Genomic DNA, 27,099 nt, shown 5'->3' on the forward strand with positions numbered 1-27,099 from the left:
AACTCTAATTGGTCGAGTTCGAAAAAGTCGAAAATCCAACTTTCAAGACAAAAGAAGGATCTTCCAGGACAGTGAAGGGATATCTGCCATTGACTTCTATATGAACTCGGCAAGTTTTACCTGGCGAATTGTCTGATTCTGATTTTAGCTGTTCAGACTCATAGTAAATATTGAAAAAAATTTCATTTTTTTTGCTATTGTAATAATGGAATTAGGCATAATGCTATGGTTAGAAATTGGCTACTTGCATTGCTGTAGTAAATGTTAAAGGAGACATAAATGATAAATGAAAAAAACTCTAATCCTGTAGGCAATTCTGAATAATATACGGTGCTGGTGGTTTCCCTTTGGGCTAAACATTAACCCTATCTGTAACAATGGCCCCTTTATTGGAGCTCCCTATAGATCCTCTCAGGTCCCTGTCTGGGTTTCAAATGAGGGGTAGGCGTGTCCTAACGGCCCCTGCCAGAAGCACAGTAGGAGGGGGAGAGCCAATCACAGCCCTGCAGTCACACAAGCAAAGACAGGCCTCAGTTCCCTATCAGGTGAGCCTAGCTGCTGATTGGTTTTTATCCTACAGAGCTGTGTGCTGAGTGCCGCTGGCCCCCCTGCACAGCCTCGGAAAGGAAGCTGCAGGAAGTGGAACAGATGGGCGGGGCTAGTGGAATTTTTGGAGAAATTTTCAATAAATCAGCCCCAAACACTACTTTTTAAAGCACATTCCTTCTATATTTAGATGAGTACAATTCATTGGCCCAGTATTGTTTTTCACACAATATGTCCCCTGTAATTTGATGCTTTACAATAATATCCATAATTACAGGAGTTTCACTTTGCAAGATGGCAGAGTTTAAGAAAGGGGCATGAAACCCAGCAGCAGCCTGCTCTATACTGGAGAAACTGGTGATTTATTCAAAGACCTGACTGTGTGACCTGAATGTTTTACATATTACACTTCAGGAAGTATTTCATTAAATGCCAAAAGCAGTGTTGAGGCATCTTTCTGCCTGTGCTTTGGTTATTGTATTCCATTCCTCAGGATAGTCAGCAGGTCTGCCCTCATATTCTTCTGCAAACTGATCATTAAATTCTTTAAGAACATATTTCCAATAATCAGAGGCCTCGATACTTGGGTCGGGGAGAATGTTCCAGTCTGGGTAAACTGCTCTGTATTCTTTATAGAGATGTGAAGATTGACTTTCAGCTGTAAATGATTTATTGCCAGATACATTAGTGGTGCAGATATCATGGCAAAGAGTCTGTGAGAAAAAGGATCTGTATCTTCCCAGTCCTGTAGGTCGATGAATAGACGCAAAGTGATTTTTATGATCAGTTCCACCGGCCTCACAGGGAACTCTACAGAATGGGCATTGCTTCCCACATCCAAAAACTCTCTTAAACAATTCATCCACTGGTTTTACCACAACATTTGAAAGAATTGTTTCCTTGTCCACTGATTTCAACTCGGATATGATTTCTGCTTCGGTGTCACTAAGGGATTTCTCAAGATTTTCAACAAATTCTTGAATATTTGCCTCATCTTTCAAACAAAATACATTGATATCATCTGATAATGCCAGATCATTTCTCAGCACCTCCCTAAGGTATACAAGGAAATCAGACATTTTCTGAAACTGAAGGGTCCTTGGCTCATTTAGGAATCCCGTTATCTTTTTTGTGATGGTAGAAAGAATAACAGATTGCAGATGGTGGAAGTCACATTTTTCTAAAATACAGTTATGTATCCACTTTTTGACAAATGTTTCATAATCATCGATGTATTCTAAGTAGTCAGAGAAATTACTCTTTTCTAGAAGATGTTTCATCACATTGAATTGGAAGTATCCTCTGGTGCTGTACTGATTGGATTCACTGTTGTCTAGAATCTGATCTACTATTTCCAATCCAAGTTTTCTGTTTACCTGCTCAATTAGAGCTGGCTTTAACCACAACTCACACAAATGTTTGGCTCGCTCCCAGATTCCATCTTTCTCCAGAAATAGGTATTGAAAACTGTTACAATATTTAGTCTTCATCTCTCCAAGACAAATCAGAGGATCATTGTTCTTGACAAAATCCTTATGCATCTGTTGGAAATCACAAACTGCATTACCCAAAATAAAGAGTTTCAGATCCAGCTCTATGTCCGCTGTGAGCTGAAGATCGTTGTTTCCATCACACACTGAATTAATCAAATTTAGTATTTCCAACCCATATGTTTCATCATAGTCAGATTCTGAACTTAGCTTTTCTTTTATATAATAAGAACATATGTCTGAAAGGGACTTAAAAAATACTTCTCGGTTGTCAGGGCCAGAAGGTCTACTCAAAAAAGGTAAATTATTCTTTACTATTTTTAATAGATTTTTTCCCATACTTTCATGTACATGGAGCTTTTCCTGCTTTGGAAGTTGGTTTATGTTGTTCAGTCTTTGACTGACAGCTGAACCTTTTGATGCCATATCTTTTTTGAGTAATGTAAGAAAATCAAGTTCAATGTTTGGTTCTGGAAGGGCAGTGAAATTTAACTCTGATATAGTGTCTGCCCACATTAACTCAAATTCAGTTTGAAGTGTTTTTTCATCAGGTTTATATTTTTGTTCCCTGCACTTCATCACAAGACTGGTGACCTTTTTATCAATAATTTCTTTGTATGCACTGATAACCTTTTTTACCTTCAAGTTCTCCTTTTGGATACGAATTGCCTCATCACATTTGCTAAGAGATGATGCTTCCAGCTTCTTCCTAAGGCAACTTGCGCTAGTTAGAAATTCAGCTTTGTACCTCTCTACTAGACTTGTCTCTTTGTTTTCAATTGAAAAATATTTCTCTAATTCCTTCTTCATGCTCTCCTCCTCCATACTGAGAATAGAATACGCTGCATATTTACATTTTGCTCCTTCACTATCAATTGTCTGTGCATTTTGATTCTTGATGACTGTTTCAGTCTCTGCTAGCCATTTAAGCATTGCCTTAGTGAACTTCCACTCCAGTTCTGAGTATTTCTTAGCCAGTTGGTTGTAGGCATTTGCTACTAGGCTGTTTCTAAAACTGAAGATGAAGTTTTCATATTTCACAGCATTCCATAGACTTTCTATCCATTCTATAAAGTCACCAATTCTGTGTCCCTTGTTCTTCATACGTTTAATTAAATGTTGCTTAAGCTCATAGATGGTCTCACTGTAAGCAATATTTATAGATGCCATTGGTGGGACTCCATTCCAGAGACCAGGAATGTAGCAATTGTCTTTCTCTGGATCATACATCATGATATCAGAAAAAGCTGTAAATTCAGTTTTCTTCTCCATATTTGCTGCAGTTTTGGTCATTTTATTCAGATGCTCCAGAAGTTTCAACCTGCCCCGCCTGTTGTTCTCATGAGCAGAAACATCACTTACATTCTGATGTACAAACTGGCAGTTGGGTTTCCTTCCAATCTCTTTCATCCTAAGGAAGGCATGGACCACTATCTGCAAAATATCCTTCATCTCAGTTGTATTCTCCATGGCCATGTTTACAATTGTGATGTCACTCAAACCAACAACGAGTGTTGCAAGTTCATTGTCATGTTCATAGCTGTCCTTCAAAGAAGCCAGTTCAGGAGCTTTCAAGCCTTCAGTATCAATCACCAGAATAAACTCACAGCCCAACTCCTCCTGGAAATCTTTTCTCACTTTCATTAGTGTCATAAAAGCTCCTCGTGTGCATCGTCCACTAGAGACTGGGAACTGCAGGCCAAACATTGTGTTTAGAAGGGTGGATTTCCCTGTGCTCTGCACCCCCAGTACAGTGATTACCCCCATTCTGCTGCATTTTCCTGTTTTATTGTCCAGCTCAGTCAGTACATCCTGCAGCCACTGCATTGGGATATTAGAAGCATCTCCATCTATCAGCTCCAGTGGGAATCCACCCAGTAAGAGATCAGCAGCAAATGCAGGTAGTTGAGTGAATTTTCTGTCACCTGCATTTTCCCCCTTGAGCATAAAATGTTCTGCCTCATAAAACTGTCCTAATTCTCTCAGGAAATGTTCAATCCCAAGGGAACTGTCTGATATTTTCTGATCAAGGCCAGATAGTTCCTTGCTGCTCATTGATGCTGGAACTGATTTCTCTTTATACTCAGCTTGTAAAACAGAGAGGTTCTTCCTGGCAGATAAATCAAGATAAAATCGAAGCCATTTTAAAAAATAACTAATTTCTGTGTAGTTCTTTTTCACAACTGAATGAATAAATTTACTAATGCTATTTGGAATCTCATAATTCAACTGTTTCTCACGTATTTCTGCACATTGTTTTTGTAGTTCTGATTTGTAACTGTCAGTACGTTTATCACCTTGTTTTTTCATTTGACACATTTCTTTTTCGAGTTCAGCCTTTTTCCACAAATGTCCCTGAAGCCTCATTGTAGCCTTTTTGTACTCAGCGACATCTTTTATCTCATCTGCTATTGCTTTGGCATCTGCCTTTGCATTCTGACATTCTATCACATTCTCATCAACAGAGATTCCTAGTTTGGGAGCAATTTCTGCCATATCTTCCAGGCTCAGGGCACGGCATCCTTTCTTAATAAAATCTAAAGCTGTAGTTCGAATTCTCTTTCCAATTATTTCTCCTCTAACTTTACTTCTGAATACGAGTACAGTGACATTTGTGAGATCTGTGCCTTCATCGATTTTCCTGCTTTCCTTGACAATAATGACAAAGTTTGTCTTAGAGTTTTTATATTGAGATAAAAAGTCAAACAGATTCCTATCAATGTTCAGAACAAAAATAAACACAGCAGATGAGATCTGAGTTAGAAATGCAAACTCTTTCAAGCTGTCTTCCAGGTTTCCATGAAGGTTTGCAAATGCGACTGGCTCTGGGAAAATATCTGAATTACCTTTTCCAGCTGGAAAATACCAGGATATTTCTACCAGCCCCTCAGATATCTCCCTTGTGACATCAGCTCCTTCCATATAACTATTAACAAAGAAGTCTTGGGTTTGCTGAGTTGGGCTGAGAACTTGATTCAGGATGGTAGATTTGGATAATTTACTTTCCCCCAATCTAACAAAACTGAATGTTGGCATAGATATCTGAACAAGATTCTCTTGCATGTATCCTTTTGCTTCTGCCAGTGACTGAGGCCTCCACCTTTTTACAATATCTCTCATTCCCCAAAGCATGAAGGTACAGCCTGGCCCATCAGCAGCAGGGAGCAGCAAAGGGACAGCAAATTGGCACATAGACATTTTCAGTATAATCTCCTGCTGCAAAAAATGGTCACAGCAATGCAGGACAAGGCACAGAACATCTAGGGGATGAATGTAACTAAATGAGTCACAAGTTACATCATCCTGAGAATCTTCACTCTCGTTCTCACTTGATGTAATTATGTCTCTGGCTGTTCCATTTAATGCAATTATTTTATGTATAAAATTCCAGGCTGCAGACTTTCTCTGATAATAATCAATCCTCTGTAAACATTCTTTATCAATCTGAAGAAAGTCTTGCAATGGTAGACTTTTGGTTTCATATGGATCCATATTCATTTTCTTCAATAAGTCTTTATATAAGGTTTTTTTGTCTGGAAAAGCAAATATGTCTATGTAAATAAAGTTTCAAGTAAGATGTAGACAAGGAAGGAAGGAAGGAAGGGGGGAAGGTAGGAAAGAAGGAAGGAAAGAAGGAAGGAAGGAAGAAGGATTGAAGGAAGGAAGGAAGTTAAGATAAACAGAAGGAAGGGGCTGGTCATTTTGTTTGACTCTTGTTTGATGCCCTTACAGGGTTAATAGAAATAACCAAATTATCTTGATACAAGGTCAATATCCTTAACACGTAAAGGTTTTACATTTGTCTTCTTAAACAACTAAATATGCAGGTTTTTGGGATAGGTATTTTGGGTTTCAGGCCTGAAGCTCTGCTGTAAAGGGAATGGTTTAGGTATCCATTAAAGTACATACATTAAGTTAAAAGGGAAAGGGAGGGAAGTTCACATTCTCACCAATAAGTTTGGCTAAACACTGGTTGACTTATTTGCATGGGTTTTAAGTTGTACCAGTGCATTTGCCTCTATCAATTAAAATTGTAGGTTGAATCTGCAATGGCACTGATGCACTTTGATGAATTTTAACTAATTAGCACCAATATCCTGCAGGAGGAAACTTTGTGTGACTTTGTAATAACGAAGCGATGGCTTTTCCACCGGTGGCTCCTACGGTTGCCAGTAGAAAGCCATTTCAGAGCGGTTAGCCGCCGTGATAGAACTCAACTAACCGCTCTCAAATGGCTTTCCACTGGCTGAGCCGCTCCGTGGGTCTGTAGCCTTATTCCGAGCTGAGCCGACTGTTACACACCTCTAGAAGTTCCTTTATTTTCTCCTTCGCATTCATCTTTGTTTTCCTTGATTGTGTGATTGTCTGAATGATCTGCTGGAAAACAAAGGAACAATAATTACATTTGCGTATGTTTAACAACTTAAGTAGATCCAATTAGACTTCCTATTCCTTCTGAATACCAATCAATGGACACAGAGGGTGGAGTTATGGTTTAAATGGTTCACCATGTTTAAGTAATACTTACAATTGATAAAGGGCGTCACACTGCCGAAACATGTTGTGTTTTTTGGTCTGAAATAAATAGCATTTTAGCAGAAATCTGCTTTATGGTGCTCTCCTCTATATTTGGATTGTATTGAATGGCTCAGCGGTGTGCCTTTGCGAGGATTGATGCATCAAGCCTGATCTAAGGGCTGTGCGGTTGAATACCTATTTGTAGACTTCCTTGACTGATTGACTCATTCAATAGTCAACAGGTGGTTATCTATTGGATAAGGTACTGCAGATATAAAACAAACACATTGCTTTTAGGGCTCTGGCACACGAGGAGATTTGTCGCCTGCGTTTTTTCCCCCCGGCGCTTTGGCGACAAGTCGCCACGACAATACACACGAAGAGATTTCATGCAAGTTGAGCTCCAGGCGATCTGCTACCCATGGTACCACTCAACAGTTACCCCTCCCACATGTTTACTCAAGTCGCTCAGAAAAGGGTCTGTGTGCGATTTGAAACAGCAGGCGACTTGAAGTAGCCTCGTATGTTTTGACGCATCTCCTCGTGTGCCAGAGCCCTTAGGAAAAGGAGGAAGGAATCTTGTTTAATGCATTTTAAAATTTATCAAAAATTTCTTGAAAATCTGGAGTATTTCCACTTCAAAAAACAATAACAGTTGTATTAAATAATTTGTGGGCACGTAAAAATAGTCACAGTTGTTTAAAAAAAAAAAAAGTCACTCACATCAAAATAGTCGTATGGTAGCTGCACTTAGCAGCCACATTGTTTAGCAGTTTGGGGAATTTTTCAGCGAAACGGGATGGATTTGCTCATCACTAGTGGGCGAATGTGTCCAAAAAATTTGAGAAAGTGAAAATTCACGAAACGCATTGAATACAATTTGCGTTTTTTCACAGCAACATTTTCTAATCTGCAGCAACTTTTAAACACTACACAATACATTGGAATCCATGGGGTGTTTTTTTCACAGTGAAACCTGGCAAAAAAATTTTGCTCATCACTATTTATAAACTGAGAAGCCAATATGAAATGGTGTGGAACAGTGAATAGTGCAGCTGCAGTTACTGGGGGCAGAAGAATCTACAAAAAGCTTATTTGTGTACATTAAATGCACCAGTCTTGTTCAGCTTTACAAATATAAACATGGGCGTGGCAAATATGTTCCCTGTGCAAATAATTCTGTGCTGTGCAAATTTTATAAATGACCTTCAAACTCACAACTATGGGTATTGCTGGCCTTTTCCTTACCACTACATATTTCTATATTCAGTTTTCTTTTCTGTAGCTAATTCCTTAATGACCAGGTCATGGATAGTTTTCTGTTTGAGGTCAGAGGCCGCCTCCGTTTTCTTCCCCCCATCCTTTCTGCTCACATACGGAGCACTGGGGACAGGAAGCGCTGATGTTTTCTGCATGTTCTGTCCCCAGTGCTCCATGTGGGAGCACATTTTACGTGCCACTGAAAGATTGGCACTAGACATAGGTTGTAATGCATATGAATAAGGAAAATACCTTTGTGAATAAGCCCTTAGAGGCAAGATCATACAATATCTAACTAGGTTCTAAAATTAATTCTCCCAGCTCCAACTGCAGTAATAAAGGATGTGGAGCCAGATTTATACAGATCTCATTGGAGGATTATTTTGCATATTAATGCAGCCCCTGATGCTGGGGAGAAGTTTTATTGAGCAATATTGCTTTAAGAATACAACCCTGATGTCATTAGGCTACAGCTTCCATTGTGTCCACTGGAGTTGCAAACAATGCACCAAAACCCATGCTAATTGCCTTGCAAGTTGCAGTGGTGCAAGTTTTCCCTGCAGAGTGGGCAGGGTTGGACTGCCCAGACCCAACCCTTGCCGGCGCTCCACCTGCTCGACTGTTCCTCCCCTGACATGTTAAATTTATGTGCGCTCGGGGGGGAGTTAGGGGACGCGGTGGAATCGCCCCGGTGGGCCCTGCAACCCTCAGTCCTACCCTGAGAGTGGGCATGGCGTCACTTCTGGCTAGTGATGAGTGAATCTGTCACCGTTTTGCTTAGCCAAAAAATTCACAAAACCACAGAAAAATTTGCGAAATAACGAAAAATTCTACTTTTTTGACGTGCATGATATATTTTTACACAGGCGCAACTTTTTTGGCAGAGCCATAATTTATTTGACGCAACCTTTTTCATTTGACATGACCTTTTTTGATGCAACCACAACTTTTTTTCTTCGCTCAGTGAATTTTTGCCCCATTTCGCAAAAAAATTCACCACTGGCAAAATGTGGAATTTCGCAGTGAACCCAAACCTGGTGAAAATTTTTGCTCATCAGTGCTTCTGACACATCAATGCTAGTTATGAGCGAAATCTTTCGCCAGGCATGGATTTGCAGCGGATTTCTGCGTTTTGCCATTGGTGGATTGTTTCGTCAAATGGGTACAAAAATTTGACACAACAAAAAACAGTTAAGCGCGTCAAAAAGGCAGATGGTTTAAAAGAGGTGTGAAGGCGGCTGACGGCTTGTTAGCAACATACAATGCCACTTCCTGGTGGTTTTATAACAATTACCACTTTCAGTCATGTACATTGAAAACTTAATACCTCCCTCAATGAGAATCATGGTACCACTGTGACCGGATCACACCTTTACGTCTCTGAGTTTCAGCCAACACCTAACTGAATAAGTACAATGGAACCATTCTGACTGGATGTCTTTGACTGTACTACCCTCTAGGGTTTAAATGCCTGGGATCTCCCTACCACTGAAGAAGAGTGGTGAAATGTTTTTAAGAAAACTCAAAAAGTTACAGAAAAATCATGAAACTGAGACTTTTTCAAATTGTTGCACCAAAATTATCACACAAAAAAACAGCATAAAAAATCTAAAGATCTTCCAGGAAAGGGAAGGGACAACTGGCATTGACTTCTACATGATTTTTGGATTCAAATGTTTTGCCATTTTGACGCATAAATTTGCGACTTTTTTTTCTGCACTTTTTTTCTTTTTTTTTTATATATATGTAAATGAAATTCACACTGCATGAAGTTGCATTTGAAACTTAATGACCCTTATAAATAATTTTCATGATTCTTATATTTTAGGTCCCCCCACCAAAAAATCAACTACAATGTCAATTTCTAAAACTGTTCATTTGCAGTTGGTTTGGGGCTAGTATATTACAGGACATATCCAAATCAGACCCTTAGTTTGAAAAATGATATTGATTATAAAGAGTACAGTGTGATGTACAACTTCTAAGTATCTATTCTTTATATAATGTTTCTTTTCAAAAGATTTTTAAAAAGAGTGCAATATACAGTTTATACAAAGTGTTTTCCTGGTCTGCTTATCTGCTGTTCTACAGATATCATAATCTTAAATGCTCGAGACAGCAGTAGCTTGGGTCAATATTGGACAACTGGCGGTACATTAAAATTAGTGGTTGAGTGAAGTTTATCACTACATTTACATTTCTTCAGGACTTCAGGAAATATGCTATCTCATACCAAAGGCAGTGTTGAGGCATCTTTCTGCCTGTGCTTTAGTTATTGTATTCCATTCCTCAGGATATTCAGCAGGTCTAGAATCATATTCTTCTGCAAACTTCTCATTGAATAGTTTAAGAACATATTTCCAATATTCAGAAGCCTCAAAACTTTGGTCAGGAAGAATGTCCCAATCTGGAAAAACTGCTCTGTATTCTTTATAGGGATGTGAAGACTGACTTTCAGCTATAAATGATTTATTGCCAGATACATTAATGGTGCAGATATCATGGCAAAGAGCTTGTGTGAATAAGGATCTGTATCTTCCCAGTCCTGTAGGTCGGTGAATAGACGCAAAGTGAATTTTATGATCAGTTCCACCGGCCTCACAGGGAACTCTACAGAATGGGCATTGCTTCCCACATCCAAAAACTCTCTTAAACAATTCATCAACTGGTTTTACCACAACCTTTGAAAGAATTGTTTCCTTGTCCACTGATTTCAACTCGGCTATGATTTCTGCTTCGGTGTCACTAAGAGATTTCTCAATATTTTCAACAAATTCTTGAATATTTGCCTCATCTTTCAGACAAAATACATTTATATCATCTGATAATGCCAAATCATTTCTCAGCACTTCCCTAAGCCGTACAAGGAAATCAGACATTTTCTGAAACTGAAGGGTCCTTGGCTCATTTAGGAATCCCGTTATCTTTTTTCTGATGGTAGAAAGAATGCCGGATTGCAGATGGTGGAAGTCACATTTTTCTAAAATACAGTTATGTATCCACTTTTTGACAAATGTTTCATAATCATCAATGTATTCTAAGTAGTCAGAGAAATTACTCTTTTCTAGTAGCTGTTTCATCACAGTGAATTGGAAGTATCCTCTGGTGCTGTACTGATTGGATTCATTGTTGTCTAGAATCTGATCTACTATTTCCAATCCAAGTTTTCTGTTTACCTGCTCAATCAGAGCTGGTTTTAACCAGAAATTACACAAATGTTTGGCTCGCTCCCAGCTTTCATCTTTCTCCAGAAATAGGTATTGAAAACTGTTACAATATTTAGTCTTCAACTCTCCAAGACAAATCAGAGGATCATTGTTCTTGACAAAATCCTTATGCATCTGTTGGAAATCACAAACTGCATTACCCAAAATAAAGAGTTTCAGATCCAGCTCTATGTCCGCTGTGAACTGAAGATCGTTGTTTCCATCACACACTAAATTAATCAAATGTAGTAGTTCCAACCCATATGTTTCATTATAGTCAGATTCTGTACTTAGCTTTTCTTTTATAAAATCAGAACATATGTCTGAAAAGGACTTAACAAATACTTCTAGTTTGTCAGGGCCACTACTCAAAAAAGGCAATTTATTCTTAAATTTTTTCAATAGATTTTTTCCCATACTTTCATGTACATGGAGTTTTTCCTGCTTTGGAAGTTGGTTTATGTTGTTCAGTCTTTGACTGACAGCTTTTGATGCCATATCTTTTTTGAGTAATGTAAGAAAATCAAGTTCAATGTTGGGTTCTGGAAGGGCAGTGACATTTAACTCTGATATAGTGTCTGCCCACATTAACTCAAATTCTTCTTCAAGTGTTTTTTCATCAGGTTTATATTTTTGTTCCCTGCACTTCATCACAAGGCTGGTGACCTTTTTATCAATAATTTCTTTGTATGCACTGATAACCTTTTTTACCTTCAAGTTCTCCTTTTGGATACGAATTGCCTCATCACATTTGCTAAGAGATGATGCTTCCAGCTTCTTCCTAAGGCAACTTGCACTAGTTAGAAATTCAGCTTTGTACCTCTCTACTAGACTTGCATCTTTGTTGTCACTTGAAAAATATTTCTCTAATTCCTTCTTCATGCTCTCCTCCTCCATACTGAGAATAGAATACGCTGCATATTTACATGTTGCTCCTTCACTATCAATCGTTTGTGCATTTTGATTCTTGATGACTGTTTCAGTCTCTGCTAGCCATTTAAGCATTGCCTTAGTGAACTTCCACTCCAGTTCTGAGTATTTCTTAGCCAGTTGGTTGTAGGCATTTGCTACTAGGCTGTTTTTAAAACTGAAGATGAAGTTTTCATATTTTACAGCATTCCATAGACTTTCTATCCATTTTATAAAGTCACAAATTCTGTGTCCCTTGTTCTTCATACATTCAATTAAATATGTTTTAAGCTCATAGATGGTCTCACTGTAAGCAATGTTTATAGAGGCCATTGGTGGGACTCCGTTCCAGAGACCAGGAATGTAGAAATTGTCTTTTTCTGGATCATACATCATGATATCAGAGAAAGCTGTAAATTGAGTTTTCTTCTCCATATCTGCTGCAATTCTGGTCATTTCATTCAGTTGCTCCAGAAGGTTCATCCATTCCCGTCTGTTATTTTCATGAGCAGAAACATCACTTACATTCTGGTGTACAAAGTGGCACTTGGGTTTCCTTCCAATTTCTTTCATCCTAAGGAAGGCATGGACCACTATCTGCAAAATATCCTTCATCTCAGTTGTATTCTCCATGGCCATGTTTACAATTGTGATGTCACTCAAACCAACAGCCAGTGTTGCAAGTTCATTGTCATGTTCATAGCTGTCCTTCAAAGAAGCCAGTTCAGGAGCTTTCAAGCCTTCAGTATCAATCACCAGAATAAACTCACAGCCCAACTCCTCCTGGAAATCTTTTCTCACTTTCATTAGTGTCATAAAAGCTCCTCGTGTGCATCGTCCACTAGAGACTGGGAACTGCAGCCCAAACATTGTGTTTAGAAGGGTGGATTTCCCTGTGCTCTGCACCCCCAGTACAGTGATTACCCCCATTCTGCTGCATTTTCCTGTTTTATTGTCCAGCTCAGTCATTACATCCTGCAGCCACTGCATTGGGATATTAGAAGCATCTCCATCTATCAGCTCCAGTGGGAATCCACCCAGTAAGAGATCAGCAGCAAATGCAGGTAGTTCAGTGAATTTTCTTTCACTTGCATTTTCCTCCTTGAACTTGCAATGTTCTGCCTCATAAATCTGCCCTAATTCTCTCAGGAAATGTTCAGTCCCCAGGGAACTGTCTGATATTTTGTGATCAAGCCCAGACAGCTCATTGATACGGGAACTGTTTGATTTCTCTTTATACTCGTCTTGTAAAGCAGAGAGGTTCTTCCTGGCAGATAAATCAAGATAAAATCGAAGCCATTTTAAAAAATAACTAATTTCTGTGTAGTTCTTTTTCACAACTGAATGAATAAATTTACTAATGCTATTTGGAATTTCATACTTAAACTGTTTCTCACGTATTTCTGCACATTGTTTTTGTAGTTCTGATTTGTAACTCTCTGTACGTTTATCACCTTGTTTTTTCATTTGACACATTTCTTTTTCCAGTTCAGCCTTTTTCCACAAATGTCTCTGCAGCCTCATTGTATCCTTTTTGTACTCAGCAACATCTTTGATCTCATCTGCTATTGCTTTGGCATCTGCTTTTGCATTCTGACATTCTATCACATTCTCATCAACAGAGATTCTTAGTTTGGGAGCAATTTCTGCCATATCTTCCAGGCTCAGGGCACGGCATCCTTTCTTAATGAAATGTGTAGTAGCTGCTCGAATTTTCTTTGCTATTGTTGCTCCACTAGCTTTGCTATTGAAATGAACAACAGTCACATTTGTGAGACCTGTGTCTTTGTCGATTTTCCTGCTTTCCTTGAAAATAATGATAAAATTTGCCTGAGAGTTTTCATACTGGGATAAAAAGTCAATCAGATTCTTATTAATATCCTGAACAAAAATAAACACAGCAGATGAGATCTGAGTTAGAAATCCAAACTCGTTCAAGCTGTCTTCCAGATTTCCATGAAGGTTTGCAAATGCAACTGGCTCTGGGAAAATATCCGAATTACCTTTACCAGCGGGAAAATACCAGGATATTTCTACAAGACCTTCAGAAATTTCCCTTGTGATATCAGCTCCTTCCATATTACTGTGGACAAAGAAGTCTTGGGTTTGCTGAGTTGGGCTGAGAACTTGATTCAGGATGGTAGATTTAGATAATTTACTTTCCCCCAATCTAACAAAACTGAATGTTGGCATAGATATCTGAACAAGATTCTCTTGCATGAATCCCTTTGTTTCTGCCAGTGACTGAGGTCTCCAACTTTTTACAATATCTCTCATTCCCCAAAGCATGAAGGTACAGCCTGGCCCATCAACAGCAGGGAGCAGCAAAGGGACAGCAAACTGGCACATAGACATTTTCAGTATAATCTCCTGCTGCAGAAAATGGTCACAGCAATGCAGGACAAGGCACAGAACATCTAGAGGGTGAACAGAATCAGATGAGTCACAAGTTACATCATCTGGCTCATCCTGAGAATCTTCACTCTCGTTCTCACTTGATGTAATTATGCTTCTGGCTGTTCCATTTAATGCAATTATTTTATGTATAAAATTCATGGCTGAAGACTTTCTTTGCCAATTCTCCATCTTCTCTAAACATTCTTGATCAATCTGAAGAATGTCTTGTAAAGTTAAATTTTTGGTTTCATATGGATCCATGTTCATCTTCTTCAATAAGTCTCTATATAAGGTTTTCTTGTCTGCAGAAAAAATAATAAAAATAAAGTTCCAATTGAGATACACACATAAAACAATACCAAGTGCCTATGTTTTAATATGCCAATATTCATATACATACAGAATTTATTGTAATATTTCAGTTACATTTTGAGACCTTTATTAGGTCAAAATAGACTCTGTACTTTTTCATCTAATTGACCTACAAGAGCAATCATTTTCTCTCTTTATATTTCCCCATGCATAATTAGTTAACAGAAGCATCATAGACACTTTGCAAGACTATTTTGTTCCATAAAATGAAAGACACCTACGAATTCTGAGTACAACAGATGTCTTTATGAAAAACCCATGCTGACTATATGTATATATCTATATTATTTTTTCTTATTATTCGGTGTACATGGTCAAGTGCCTGTGCTGAGCTTAGATAACTCAACATATGTTTAGAAGTTTCTGTGTTTTCTTCTGTGCATTCATCTTCACTATTTTTCTTTGTATCATTATCTGAATGATCTGCAGAAAAACAGTTAAAAAATTAAACTTGCTTCTGTGAAACATCCCAAGAACATCCAAATGGATTTTCAAGACAAGATCTTCTCAGCAACAAGAATTATGCCTACCAATGCTACTTCAGTTGCCTTGCTGTTATTTAATGTAGTGATATCTCATTATATTTTTTTCTTATTGATATTATGGTTTCATTAAGCATCACAAGAGCAAATATTGTGCTGTTTTGTCCAATAAATATGTTCAAAATATTTCTTTTTCCACTTGTACAAACTAACATCAGAAATACATGTACAAGCACAGATGGCAGGATTCTCATTTCTCATATCTTTTGTAGAAGAGATCCCTAAAGTTGCTATAGTAGAACATGTAGCAAGAATTAACCCATGATAATAAGCTGGAGAATGATTGTAGGACAGTAATATTTGGGAAGAGCAATATAGATATGGATGGTCTGTGTTACATTTAATCAGTGAGGGAAAACTTTTGGGAATGAATTGTTTTTTGCCAACAATAATTCCATACTTAGGGGCAGATTTACCTTTGACCTGGTTGAGCAGCTGACTGAAGAAAAAAATGTGTGAGTTCAAGATTTCATTCGGTTTTTCAGCAATCAATTGATGTGGCTTACTGCATAATTTCCACAAGTGGGTTTTTGACAAACATTAAAATTTTGCCACTTACATGGCAAGCTTTTCATTTTTGACAAAAGCCCTTTTGTGGAAAACACCAGCAATCAATTGCTGAAATACCAATTTTCACCATTGATAGTTTTTTACTTAAAACAAGCATCAAAAAAGTTGTGTGAGTCAAATAAAGTGACGTGGTAGCTGCGTTTCGTGAATTTTTAGCTGTTTTATGAATTTTGTTCACAGTTTTGTAAATTTTGTCAGCGAAGTGAAATGGGACAAAATCATTCATCACTATAGGTGAGGTTATATTTTGTAGAATATTAACACATACAGACATAATATCTATTATCTATAATGCTTGGGATCTGGTCTTTTCCAGATAAGGGAATGTCATAATTTGGATCACCATACCTTATATTTTCTAAAAATAATTTAAACATTAAATAAACCCAACAGAATTGAGTTTAGTTACCATCAATACAAAGTACTGTTTCATTATTATAGAAAAAGACAATCATTTAGAAAAATGTTAATATTTGGATTATAATTATCTTTGTGGGGGGCCAATTGATCAAAAGTCGAGTTTGAGTACAAGAAAAAATGTGGTGCAAAAAATATATATTCTTCAGAATCTGAAATAGTTGAGATTTATTAAAGAATAAAATGAATTTCAAATAAAATAATATTACAAAAAAAAATACAAAAAAAATAAAATTATATATATATATATATACATATATAAAGAGTCAATGCTAATTCTCTCTAACATTATACAAAAAAATTTAACCACTTACTTTTGGAAGGCCCAGCGTTTTCTTCTTCCCAGTCAGCGCTGTTCTCTGTCTTTGCAACATCTGAGTTTTCTATGAAAATTAATAATATTGCGAAATAAATCACTTGCATATTGAGCTCATAATTATGTATATATATTCTATACCAGAATACCAGACACATGGAGCACATTCTTGATTGCCTTGTTTGAAATTCAAGGTATAAATATTTAATAATACATATATGTTAAGGTAGACATTGGAACTGCTCTTAAAAAGCCCAATATAGATATAAAAACAGCCCCTTTGAAATATAATAAAAATAGATAAAATATAGAATAAATACAGATATTATGTTCTATGAAAAATCATTTCATATGGTCTGTACCATTTGGTAAAAACAATAATATTATTCACCATTTAATGCTTCTGTGGTTTCTTCTTTTTCAGCAACTTCATTCTTGTCGTTATTTGGCTGTGATTGATCTGTGAATATATGTATTGTAAAAATACATAAGAAATAATACATTTATTACATTAGGCCTGCATCAAATAGTACTGTATATAAAATAATTCACCACATAGTAAATCTCAAAAAAAAATTACAACTATTTTTTTTCGTCACTAAAAATCTGTATCAAGAAAAACGAAAAAATCCAATGGTCCGTAAATGGGCCTCTAGTTGATTCAGTTTTGATTCTCTGTCATTTTATATCGGTATTAATATACCCCAGATGTAAAATATAATGATAAAGTAGGTTACTACCACCAGTGGCCTCATAGTTCCTCTGATCTTAAAAGGAAAAGGTGAATTTCTTCTATTACTGAAGTTTCACTAAGTTCTCTCATGGACTAGTTGCTCTTGGCAATGTACTATACCTGATATTCTGCTTCTAAAGCAGGACTTAGCAAACTGGCCTATGAGCTCTAATACGGAATTTGGTGTAAGGCCCCTTTTTAATTTCCCTAAACAATTTTTAGGCAATAGTAGCAAAAGGCATTGCTTTTGTCCAGGTCTTGTAACCAATAGCAACCAATTATATATATATATATATATATATATATATATATATATATATATATATATATATATATATATATATATATATATACAGTTCCAATAAAGGTAGCACTCCAACAAACAAGGGGTCACTGCCTGGGTGCTGATGCGTAACCAATGCTAGCCTTTGTTCATTTGTATATATATATATACTGTATATTTAATTTTTTTCTTTAAAGGAGAAGGAAAGGCTAATAAAGAGTTAATCTCAAGCTGCAGGCATACCTTCAGTCCTCTCCATAGTACGCCTAAGTCTCCCCATATTTCTCCCGTTCAGATGATCAGAAACCTCATGTAAAGAAAGTTCCCATGATGCCATGCTCCTGCACCAAGACCCCTGTACATGCTCAGTTTGTAAGACTATGAGGAAGCTTCCTGCTGATTGGCTCAGATCACACATTCCTAAGGGGGGGGGGAGTGAGTTCTTAACATTCTTATGGGAGGGAGGAGCAGGAGAGAGGAGAGAGCTGTGCAGACTCTAGCACAGGAAAAAGGGAGACAAGAAATCCTGTGTTTCTTTTGATAGAGAGTGCAGCATTACTGTTAGTGCTTATGGCTGTATTTACATAGACCTTTCTGATAAAGCTTACTGAGTTTTACCTTTCCTTCTCCTTTAAATGGCTGACCAGTAAATGCTACCTACTAAATGTTTGTTGTGGGTTGTACTTTTTTTTCTTTTTCATTGTCCCTATTTTTCTAATGATCACCACTTTCTTTACCCCACCATCCAATTCTGTTTTCTGGTTTTACATTATAGTTTTTTTCTTTCTATTTAATATATATATGGTTTGTCGCTGAGGAAGGTCGTGCTTGAAACGTTGGAATTTTGTTAAATAATTTTTTTTTTCTTTTGTATCAAGCCCCTGTGTGTGTAGCACTCTTTCTACTATAATATATATATTATATAAAATTTATATTGGAAATTATGTATATCTCACCTTTGGCAGTTTCTGTTTCTGTATTTTGTTCTTTTCTGTCATCATCATTATCCTTGTTCATATCAACTTTATCTGAATTTTGGAAGAATAACACAATTAAAGCATTACAATTGCATTAGCACCCTCCTCTTTTCAAAATAATATATTCTGTCAGATGATTAATGTTGAGATTATTGTCCCATTATGATCATACCTTGCCTCTTCTCCTTTCTCTCTATTGGGTGCACTGTAACATTTCCTATAGCAGGGATCCTCAAACTACAGCCCATGGGCCGGGCCCCCCAGGGTAATTTACCTGGCCCCTGCTGCGTCCTCACCCCTGGCAGCAGAGAGAGAGGACTCAGTGGGAGTGGGAAGCTGGGAGAGGGAGAATGGACGGAGCGGAGGGTGCTGGAAGAGAGAGCACTCAACGGAGAGCGGAAGGGGGAGCTGGGAGAGGGAGGATGGATGGAGCGGGTGGAGCTGGAAGAGAGAGCACTCAGTGGGGAGCGGGAGGGAGGAGCTGGGAGAGGGTGGACGGACAGAGAGGGGGTAGCTGGAAGAGAGAGGATATAGTGGGAAGAAGAGAGGGAGGATGCAGGAGCAGGCCATAGTTTGACCCCACAGCAGGGAGCTGGAGCGGGGGGGAGGTTGGGGGGACTATATAGTCCGGCCCCCCAACAGTCTGAGGGACCATGAACTGGCTCCTTGCTTAAAAAGTTTGAGGACCCCTGTCCTATGGGATACTTACTACTATTGAGGCTACTCTCAATTATGTAAATGTTCAATAAGGTTTTATTTCACATTAAGCTAGCATGCTTAGCTTGTAAGTGTAATTAACCACAATAATAGTTACAGGGGAAATATTGTGTGAAAAATACTATTGTGCCAAGGAAATGTACTCATCTAAATATAGAAGGAATATGATTCAAAAAGTAATTTTGGGCTGATGCATAAAAGTCAGTGTGAAAAAAACCCCAAAAAGTCTAAAACCACAAAGCAAGATCTTCCAGTTGTAAAATGGACATCTGCCATTGACTTCTACATGATCTTGACAGGTTTTAGATGGCGTATTTTTCTATTTGGATTTGTCATGGTTTGTTACATAATAAATTGAGGAAAAATTGTGTTTTTTTCCAACAACAAAATTGTCTTTGGGCGTCAAAACACCCTAACCGAAAAAAATGAGCATTAGTAAATGTGAATTTTTCCTCCAGGCATGGATTTGCAGCAAATTTCCGCATTTTGCCATTGGCGCATTGTTCCGCGAAAACTTGTCGTAGAAAAATTTTTTTGCATAAAAAAGTCATGGTCGCATCAAATTGGGCGCAGGTGACAGAAAAAACGTGGGCAAAAAAAGAGTCACGCAACAAACACGTTTCGCAGATTTTTCGCAGTTTTGCGAATTTTCTGGTCGTTTTAACAGAAAAAGGAAATTATTTTTAAAGATTTGAATTATTTGATTATAATGGAGTCTATGGGAGATGGCCTTCCTGTAATTTGGAGCTTTCTGGATGTGTTTCTGGATAATAAGTCCTATAATTACTATAATTTAAGCAGTGCTGGGGCTATATGTCACATAGTATTGGGTGGCTGGTCATGGGGAAATCTAACTAAAAAATATACTCATACCTTTTCCAAGCAGATCCAGAAATTCGGTGCAGGCATTCTCTCCTTTCCCAGCGATTATGTTGAGTAAAATTTCATATTTCAAAACCATGTCTTCATTGTTTTCAAGACTAGCACAATCCTGCTGGGTTATAAGCTGTTTCGACTCTAGCTTCTCCACCAAGTTTGTAAAGTTCTGCTGAAGTTCTGTTAATGACTCTTGTGATTTTTGAAGTAAAGCAAGAACCTTTTCAATGGACGATGTCGAATGAGAATCATGTGACCTGAAATATCAACAGAGTTAAAGTAAAAAATTTTTGTATCAAATTTGAATAAAATTGCTATGTCATCTACGTGGGGTATTTTGTTCTGATTTATCAAAACTCATTATTTTTATGCATGTTTTTGAGCTATTAAAATATTTTTTGAAAATATTTGGCCAAACACAGTTATGGTGACAATGCACCAGAAAAAAGTATTAAATGCAGAAAAAAAATATTTTTAGTGTTTATGGGAATCTCGTGATTGGTTGAAAACTACAGCATCCCAAACATCATCATCCATTGAAGTTTGGGGTTGGTAAGTGTAGGAAAATTCCATGGGCATACAATCTGGCCATATAGTATTGTGTATAGATTATTTTAAAAACAAAAAGTCAGACACACACATTACAAAGTTGTCGTAGACAGAATGTAGGTTTTTTGGTATTTTGATTCAAAGTTCATGTGGAACCCAGTAATGAAAATGATTTGCAGGCTGTGTTCCCAATAAAAAGAAATGCACCTATAATAACAAGAAGAAGAAGAAGAAAGAGAAGAAGAAGGAGAAGAAGAAGAACGAGAAGAAGAAGAACGAGAAGAAGAAGAACGAGAAGAAGAAGAACGAGAAGAAGAAGAAGAAGAAGAACGAGAAGAAGAAGAATGAGAAGAAGAAAAAGAAGAAGAAGAACGAGAAGAAGAAGAAGAAGGAGAAGAAGGAGGAGAAGGAAAAGGAGAAGGAGGAGGAGGAGGAGAAGGAGGAGAAAGAGAAGAAGAATTGCATTATTTTTAATAATAATAAGGATTTTGAAAACCCATCTAGCACTGGTAGCATTCTAGATTGTGTAGAGCAATCTGCCACTATCTTGCCTGGGAGTCTGGTGCAAGATGGTGATTAGGGTTGCCACCTTTTCTGAGAAAAAATACCAGCCTTCCAATATTTTTATCTTTTTTCCCTATCAATAACATTGGGCTCAAGCATCACTTTTACCAACCAGACCCTAATTGTGATAGAAGGTAAGCAAGAAATTGATTAAGATGTGCTACACAATGGACAAACCGGCTAGTTGTAGCCCCAGGTGCAAACTGAACCCTCAGCCAGGGTAAAACAATATCCAGGATAAAATGAAAACAGCAGCACTCCAGAAATGTTGTAGAAAAAAGTGACTTTACTCAAGTGCACAAGGCAACGTTTCGGGCTTCAACCCAGCACTTTATCAAGCCTTGTGCACTTGAGTAAAGTCACTTTTTTCGACAACATTTCCGGAATGCTGCTGCTTTCATTTTATCCTAGAAGGTAAGCAAGAGTTACCTGGATATGCCTGACTAATTGGCAATTTCCACAATGTAGTAAACTCCAAGAAAGCCTTACCGTGATTCTGTAGAAATTTCCTCTTTTTTTGGATTTATGTGGGAAGTCTTTGTAAGTTCATTGTCATCATCTTGACTTCCACTTAGCTGGTAATATGGATGTTGCTCCTGTATGCCGGACTCATGCTTGGGGTTACTTTCATTAATACTTTCATGATCAGAAGACATTTCATTCTTTTCTACTTCATGCTTATTTTTACTTGGGGGGTCAGGCTGCCTTTTTTTGCTCTGGTTTAGAATAAACGAGTAATTAAGTCCTAAGTTAATCTTATCCTCATGATATAACTGAATCCTCTCCTGAACCAGAGCGCCATTTACTTTTGTCTCAGCTCTGGTGTTTGGAACAAGAAACACATCTCCATCAGGAGTCATGGTAATCACACAGTGCTCTTCCTCTATTCCAGGTCCAGTTAACTGGAAATCTTGTGAAGAACCTGCACCTATTTTATTATGTTCCGTTAAATAATATAATAGGTAATCATTGGATTCTGGGTCAGGATTTAAGTTAACAAGACAACATTGCTCTTTGGCACACTTTATACCAGAAGCATCTACTGAAATGCCCATGCTTTCCAAATACTTTTGCATCTCTCTGGCATTTTCTTCTGTTTTCTTCAGCTTTTCTTCCCAGCTTAAGTTGAGTTGTTTTAGAAGATTCTCTGATTCTTTTAGTTTTGATTGTAGCTCCGGAGATTGCTGACTTTTAGCATGCTTGAGTTGATCTTTTAACTTTTGCACCTCTTCCTGTAATGTAGCAACAGCTTTACACTTGGTATCCTCATTCACCGTAGCTTGATTGACTATTTTTCTTGCTCTTTCTGCATATACCAAAGTAGAATGGGTCTCCCCATAATTATCTTCAGCAGGACTAATGGTGGCCAACATGACTGTTTTGCTGTTTCCTCCCAGGCTGTTTTTCAGAAGCCACGTGAGCACAGAGTCTCTATAGCTCACATAACTCAATCTTCTGCCCTTACATTCAGCCAAAGATGATATAATCCTGCCTAAGGATGTAAGAGATTTATTAATGTTGCCACTTTCTACCAGTTGTTTCCCTTGAGCCCCTGTTTTAGATGCCCTCTCACTACCAGCGAGATCCACCAGATTGAATTTGCTATGAAGTTCTTTTGAGGTGCCAGACGCTTGGTTGTGAAACATCTGAGTTATAGTGAGGGTAAAGATGGCATGTGAACGGCTACTTTCTTCATTCATTTTAGTTGCAGCTGTGGTCCTGCATGTATTTCCAGCTAAAAGCAGTAGTTTGATATCCTCCCATGTGCTAACAGCATGCTGGGACAATCCCTCTACATATGGTCCAAGAATATTATGTTCCCGAACACTGAGTTCTTTTTTGCTCTTTTTCAGCTTTAATAGATCCCTCACCTTTTCATTGTATATTTCCATATAAGAAAGTTCAACTCTTACGGTGCCTTCAGATTTTCTGTTCAGTAAGGCACGGCAGAATCTTGGGATCAAACCTGGTTCATCATCAGTTCCCATCATGGAGTATGTTTTTCCTGAACCTGTTTGTCCATAGGCAAAAATGCAAACATTGTATCCTTGGTAAATATTCTCTATAGTTCCTTCCCCAAGTGTTTTAAACACTTCTTCCTGCCCTGCATAAGTATCAGGGTCTGAATCATCTGCCGACCAGAAGCAATGATCAAAGGCGAATTCTTTAGGTCCTTTTTGTACTTTACCTGGACTGACAGTAGCATTGCTCTGCAGAATTGTCTTATTTCCACTCATAGAAATAACACCAACTGGGTGTTTCTCCTTCTCTCTTTGGTTCATTGGCCGAACCCTAACAGCCACTCTCACGTTGCTCATCTCCGACATTTTCCTTGGTGTCCTTGCTTTTTGGCTAGTTTTGCATAAAAGAGGTTATTCCTGGGCTTAACTTATCACCTTCCATAACTCAGATCTATAAAAAAAGAACAAATAAAATGGCATTTTATCATACACAAACAAATACACACAGATATTTAAGCTTAGATTAAATGAACAGATAAGCTAAAACAAGAACTGTTTCTCTGTGAATGGCTATGAGGACCTTGGCGGGTAGTGAACGAAAATGTTATAAAATGCGTTTTTGGATTTAATGTTACAAGAACCAGTAACATTAAAGATTATTGATAAATATGTAATTATACATATCAACCAATACATATTACTCCCAGCACCCCAACCATGGTCATTCATATTTGGAACAGTTTCAGAAGGCTTCTGGAAACATATGCTGACTTGGTATAATCTAGTTTATTTAACTTATTATTAAGAAAAAAAAAGAAATAGATAGATAGATAGATAGATAGATAGATAGATGATAGATAGATAGATAGATAGATAGATAGATAGATAGATAGATAGATAGATGATAGAAAGAAAGAAAGAAACATAGATGATAGATAAATAGATAGATAGATAGATAGATAGATGATAGATATATAGATAGATAGATGATAGAAAGAAAGAAAAAACATAGATGATAGATAGATAAATAGATAGATAGATGATAGATAGATAGATAGATAGATAGATAGATAGATAGATAGATAGATAGATAGATGATAGATAGATAGATAGATAGATAGATAGATAGATGATAGATAGATAGATAGATAGATGATAGATAGATAGATAGAGAGATAGATAGATAATAGATAGATAGATGATAGATAGATAGATAGATAGAGAGATAGATAGATAATAGATAGATAGATAGATGATAGATAGATAGATAGATAGAGAGATAGATAGATAGATAGATAGATAGATGATAGATAGATAGAGAGATAGATAGATAGATAGATGATAGATAGATAGATAGATAGAGAGATAGATAGATAGATAGATAGATAGATGATAGATAGATAGATAGATAGATAGAGAGATAGATAGATAATAGATAGATAGATAGATGATAGATAGATAGATAGATAGATGATAGATAGATAGATAGAGAGATAGATAGATAGATGAAAGACAGATAGATAGATAGATATATGCGAGTATATAGATGGATAAATAGGTGCGTGTTTAGACAGATAGTTATGTGAGGTAACTGGAGTAATTACTGGGGCAATTTTAGAGGGGTTGAACATGAACAAATTAATTATGTGCTGATTATTTGCACTTTACAAAGGTCAGTAACTTTGTCTCTAGGGGTCATTTGGGAATCTAAACACAGCATATGAGGGGTCAGGTGAAGCTCTTAGACATCACCCCCCTTGAACAATAACTAGTGTGTAGACCCAAAGAGCAGAGTGCAGTTAAAGGACAATTCAAGTGTTATTCTCTAAGGGGGGGTACAAAACTGTTAGACACCCCCAGTGAATATAATAACTTTAGACTCTGGAAAGGCTCTCCTTGTCTATAACCCTTGTATAATAACAAAATAAATTACCCTCCTGAATGTTGTGTAGGTACAGGTATGGGATCCGTTATCCGGAAACCCATTATCCAGAAAGTTCCGAATTATGGAAAGGCCATCTCCCATAGACTCCATTATAAGAAATGGAGTCCCAACTAAGATATAATAACAGCCCTATTGGGTTTATTTAATGGTTAAATGATTCCCTTTTCTCTGTAATAATAAAACAGTACCTGTACTTGATCCCAACTAAGATATAATTACCCCTTATTGGGGGCAGAACAGCCCTATTGGGTTTATTTAATGGTTAAATGATTCCCTTTTCTCTGTAATAATAAAACAGTACCTGTACTTGATCCCAACTAAGATATAATTACCCCTTATTGGGGGCAGAACAGTCCTATTGGGTTTATTTAATGGTTAAATGATTCCCTTTTCTCTGTAATAATAAAACAGTACCTGTACTTGATCCCAACTAAGATATAATTACCCCTTATTGGGGGCAGAACAGTCCTATTGGGTTTATTTAATGGTTAAATGATTCCCTTTTCTCTGTAATAATAAAACAGTACCTGTACTTGATCCCAACTAAGATATAATTACCCCTTATTGGGGCAGAACAGCCCTATTGGGTTTATTTAATGGTTAAATGATTCCCTTTTCTCTGTAATAATAAAACAGTACCTGTACTTGATCACAACTAAGATATAATTACCCCTTATTGGGGCAGAACAGCCCTATTGGGTTTATTTAATGGTTAAATGATTCCCTTTTCTCTGTAATAATAAAACAGTACCTGTACTTGATCCCAACTAAGATATAATTACCCCTTATTGGGGGCAGAACAGTCCTATTGGGTTTATTTAATGGTTAAATGATTCCCTTTTCTCTGTAATAATAAAACAGTACCTGTACTTGATCCCAACTAAGATATAATTACCCCTTATTGGGGGCAGAACAGCCCTATTGGGTTTATTTCATGGTTAAATGATTCCCTTTTCTCTGTAATAATAAAACAGTACCTGTACTTGATCCCAACTAAGATATAATTAATCCTTATTGCATGCAAAACAACCCCATTGAGTTTAAATGATTATTTAGTAGACTTTAGGTATGGAGATCTAAATTACAGAAAGATCCCTTATCCGGAAAGCCTGGGTCCCTAGCATTCTGGATAGAAAGAAAATGTATTTTTTTCCTGCTTTTCATATACGGCGATTTTCCTTTCCCAGTCATTCTCAGTGTCAGACAATAGCAGGGGGGTCGCCTCCCTATACCCCACTCTAACTAAATTGTTAACCCTCCCAGTGCCGGCTGCATTTTGCTTTCCATAGAACAGAATGGAACCTAGAAATGCAGAATCATCAGCACTGGGCAGGTCAGGTACCTGAATGTCAACACAGTATATTCTATAGTCTGCAGCAACTGTCAGCTCTCATGCTTTTAGACACACACAAAGGGAAGGAGGGGATCTTTGTCCCACCATAGGTAGAGGGCACTAAGCAGTGTGACCCTGAGTGGTCCTAGTATATAATATATAGGAAATCCTTACCCATTACAGATACAGAGCAGAGTCGCTGTTCCCAGGCAGCTGCAGTATAAGAGCACCCGTAGCTGAGTCCTATGGCTCCTCTGTCTGTAGCTGATCTGCTGGAACATTTCCAGGCCCAGCTAAAAATTCAGTATCCAGTAGAACCGACATTTTTTTACAGTGTATTATATTGCCGCCTCCCCGAGCTGTGTATATATACTGTACGCCCACACCGACTCAGCAAGTCAGAAATACTTTCACTTTCACATTCCCAGGCTGCTCTTAGTATAACAATGGATAGGCTGCAGTTAGCTCCATTAAATGCATCTGCTACAAGATTATTTGCACTCTACTGCCTTCGTTTCACCTGTCTATTATACTATACAGGTATGGGATCTCTTATCTAGAAACCCGTTATCCAGAAAGTTCAGAATTACGGGAAGTCTATCACCCATAGACTTCATT

General features: G+C 37.5%; 2 protein-coding genes across 2 annotated transcripts; both read right to left on the reverse strand.

The window, feature by feature from the left end:
- Positions 1-710: 710 nt before the first annotated feature.
- On the reverse strand, positions 711-14,587 carry LOC100490671. The gene is made up of 3 exons (XM_002939854.5): positions 10,048-14,587; positions 6,339-6,413; positions 711-5,569 (listed from the first exon to the last, which is right to left on the reverse strand). The coding sequence occupies exons 1-3, from the start codon at positions 14,585-14,587 to the stop codon at positions 972-974; spliced, it is 9,213 nt and encodes a 3,070-aa protein (XP_002939900.5). The 3' UTR covers positions 711-971.
- An 11-nt stretch (positions 14,588-14,598) lies between these two features.
- LOC116407776 (kinesin-like protein KIF13B) lies at positions 14,599-26,853 on the reverse strand. The gene is made up of 8 exons (XM_031893793.1): positions 26,656-26,853; positions 21,732-23,654; positions 20,127-20,386; positions 18,516-18,587; positions 16,935-17,003; positions 16,542-16,610; positions 15,009-15,121; positions 14,599-14,628 (listed from the first exon to the last, which is right to left on the reverse strand). The coding sequence occupies exons 2-8, from the start codon at positions 23,567-23,569 to the stop codon at positions 14,599-14,601; spliced, it is 2,451 nt and encodes an 816-aa protein (XP_031749653.1). The 5' UTR covers positions 23,570-23,654; positions 26,656-26,853.
- Positions 26,854-27,099: the final 246 nt, after the last annotated feature.

Source organism: Xenopus tropicalis, chromosome 9 (assembly GCF_000004195.4).
Source record: "Xenopus tropicalis strain Nigerian chromosome 9, UCB_Xtro_10.0, whole genome shotgun sequence".
Taxonomy (NCBI): domain Eukaryota; kingdom Metazoa; phylum Chordata; class Amphibia; order Anura; family Pipidae; genus Xenopus; species Xenopus tropicalis.

Coding starts and splice junctions, on each gene's coding strand:
- LOC116407776 (XM_031893793.1), bottom strand. CDS start 23,569: ATGTCGGAGATGAGCAACGTGAGAGTGGCTGTTAGGGTTCGGCCAATG. Junction 17,004..18,515: donor AGAAACAGAAACTGCCAAAG/GTGAGATATACA, acceptor ATATATTCACAG/ATCAATCACAGCCAAATAAC. Junction 16,611..16,934: donor AACCACAGAAGCATTAAATG/GTGAATAATATT, acceptor TAATTTTCATAG/AAAACTCAGATGTTGCAAAG.
- LOC100490671 (XM_002939854.5), bottom strand. CDS start 14,587: ATGGATCCATATGAAACCAAAAATTTAACTTTACAAGACATTCTTCAG. Junction 6,414..10,047: donor ATGCCTCAACACTGCCTTTG/GTATGAGATAGC, acceptor TTTGTTTTCCAG/CAGATCATTCAGACAATCAC. Junction 5,570..6,338: donor AAATAAAGGAACTTCTAGAG/GTGTGTAACAGT, acceptor TTGCTTTTCCAG/ACAAAAAAACCTTATATAAA.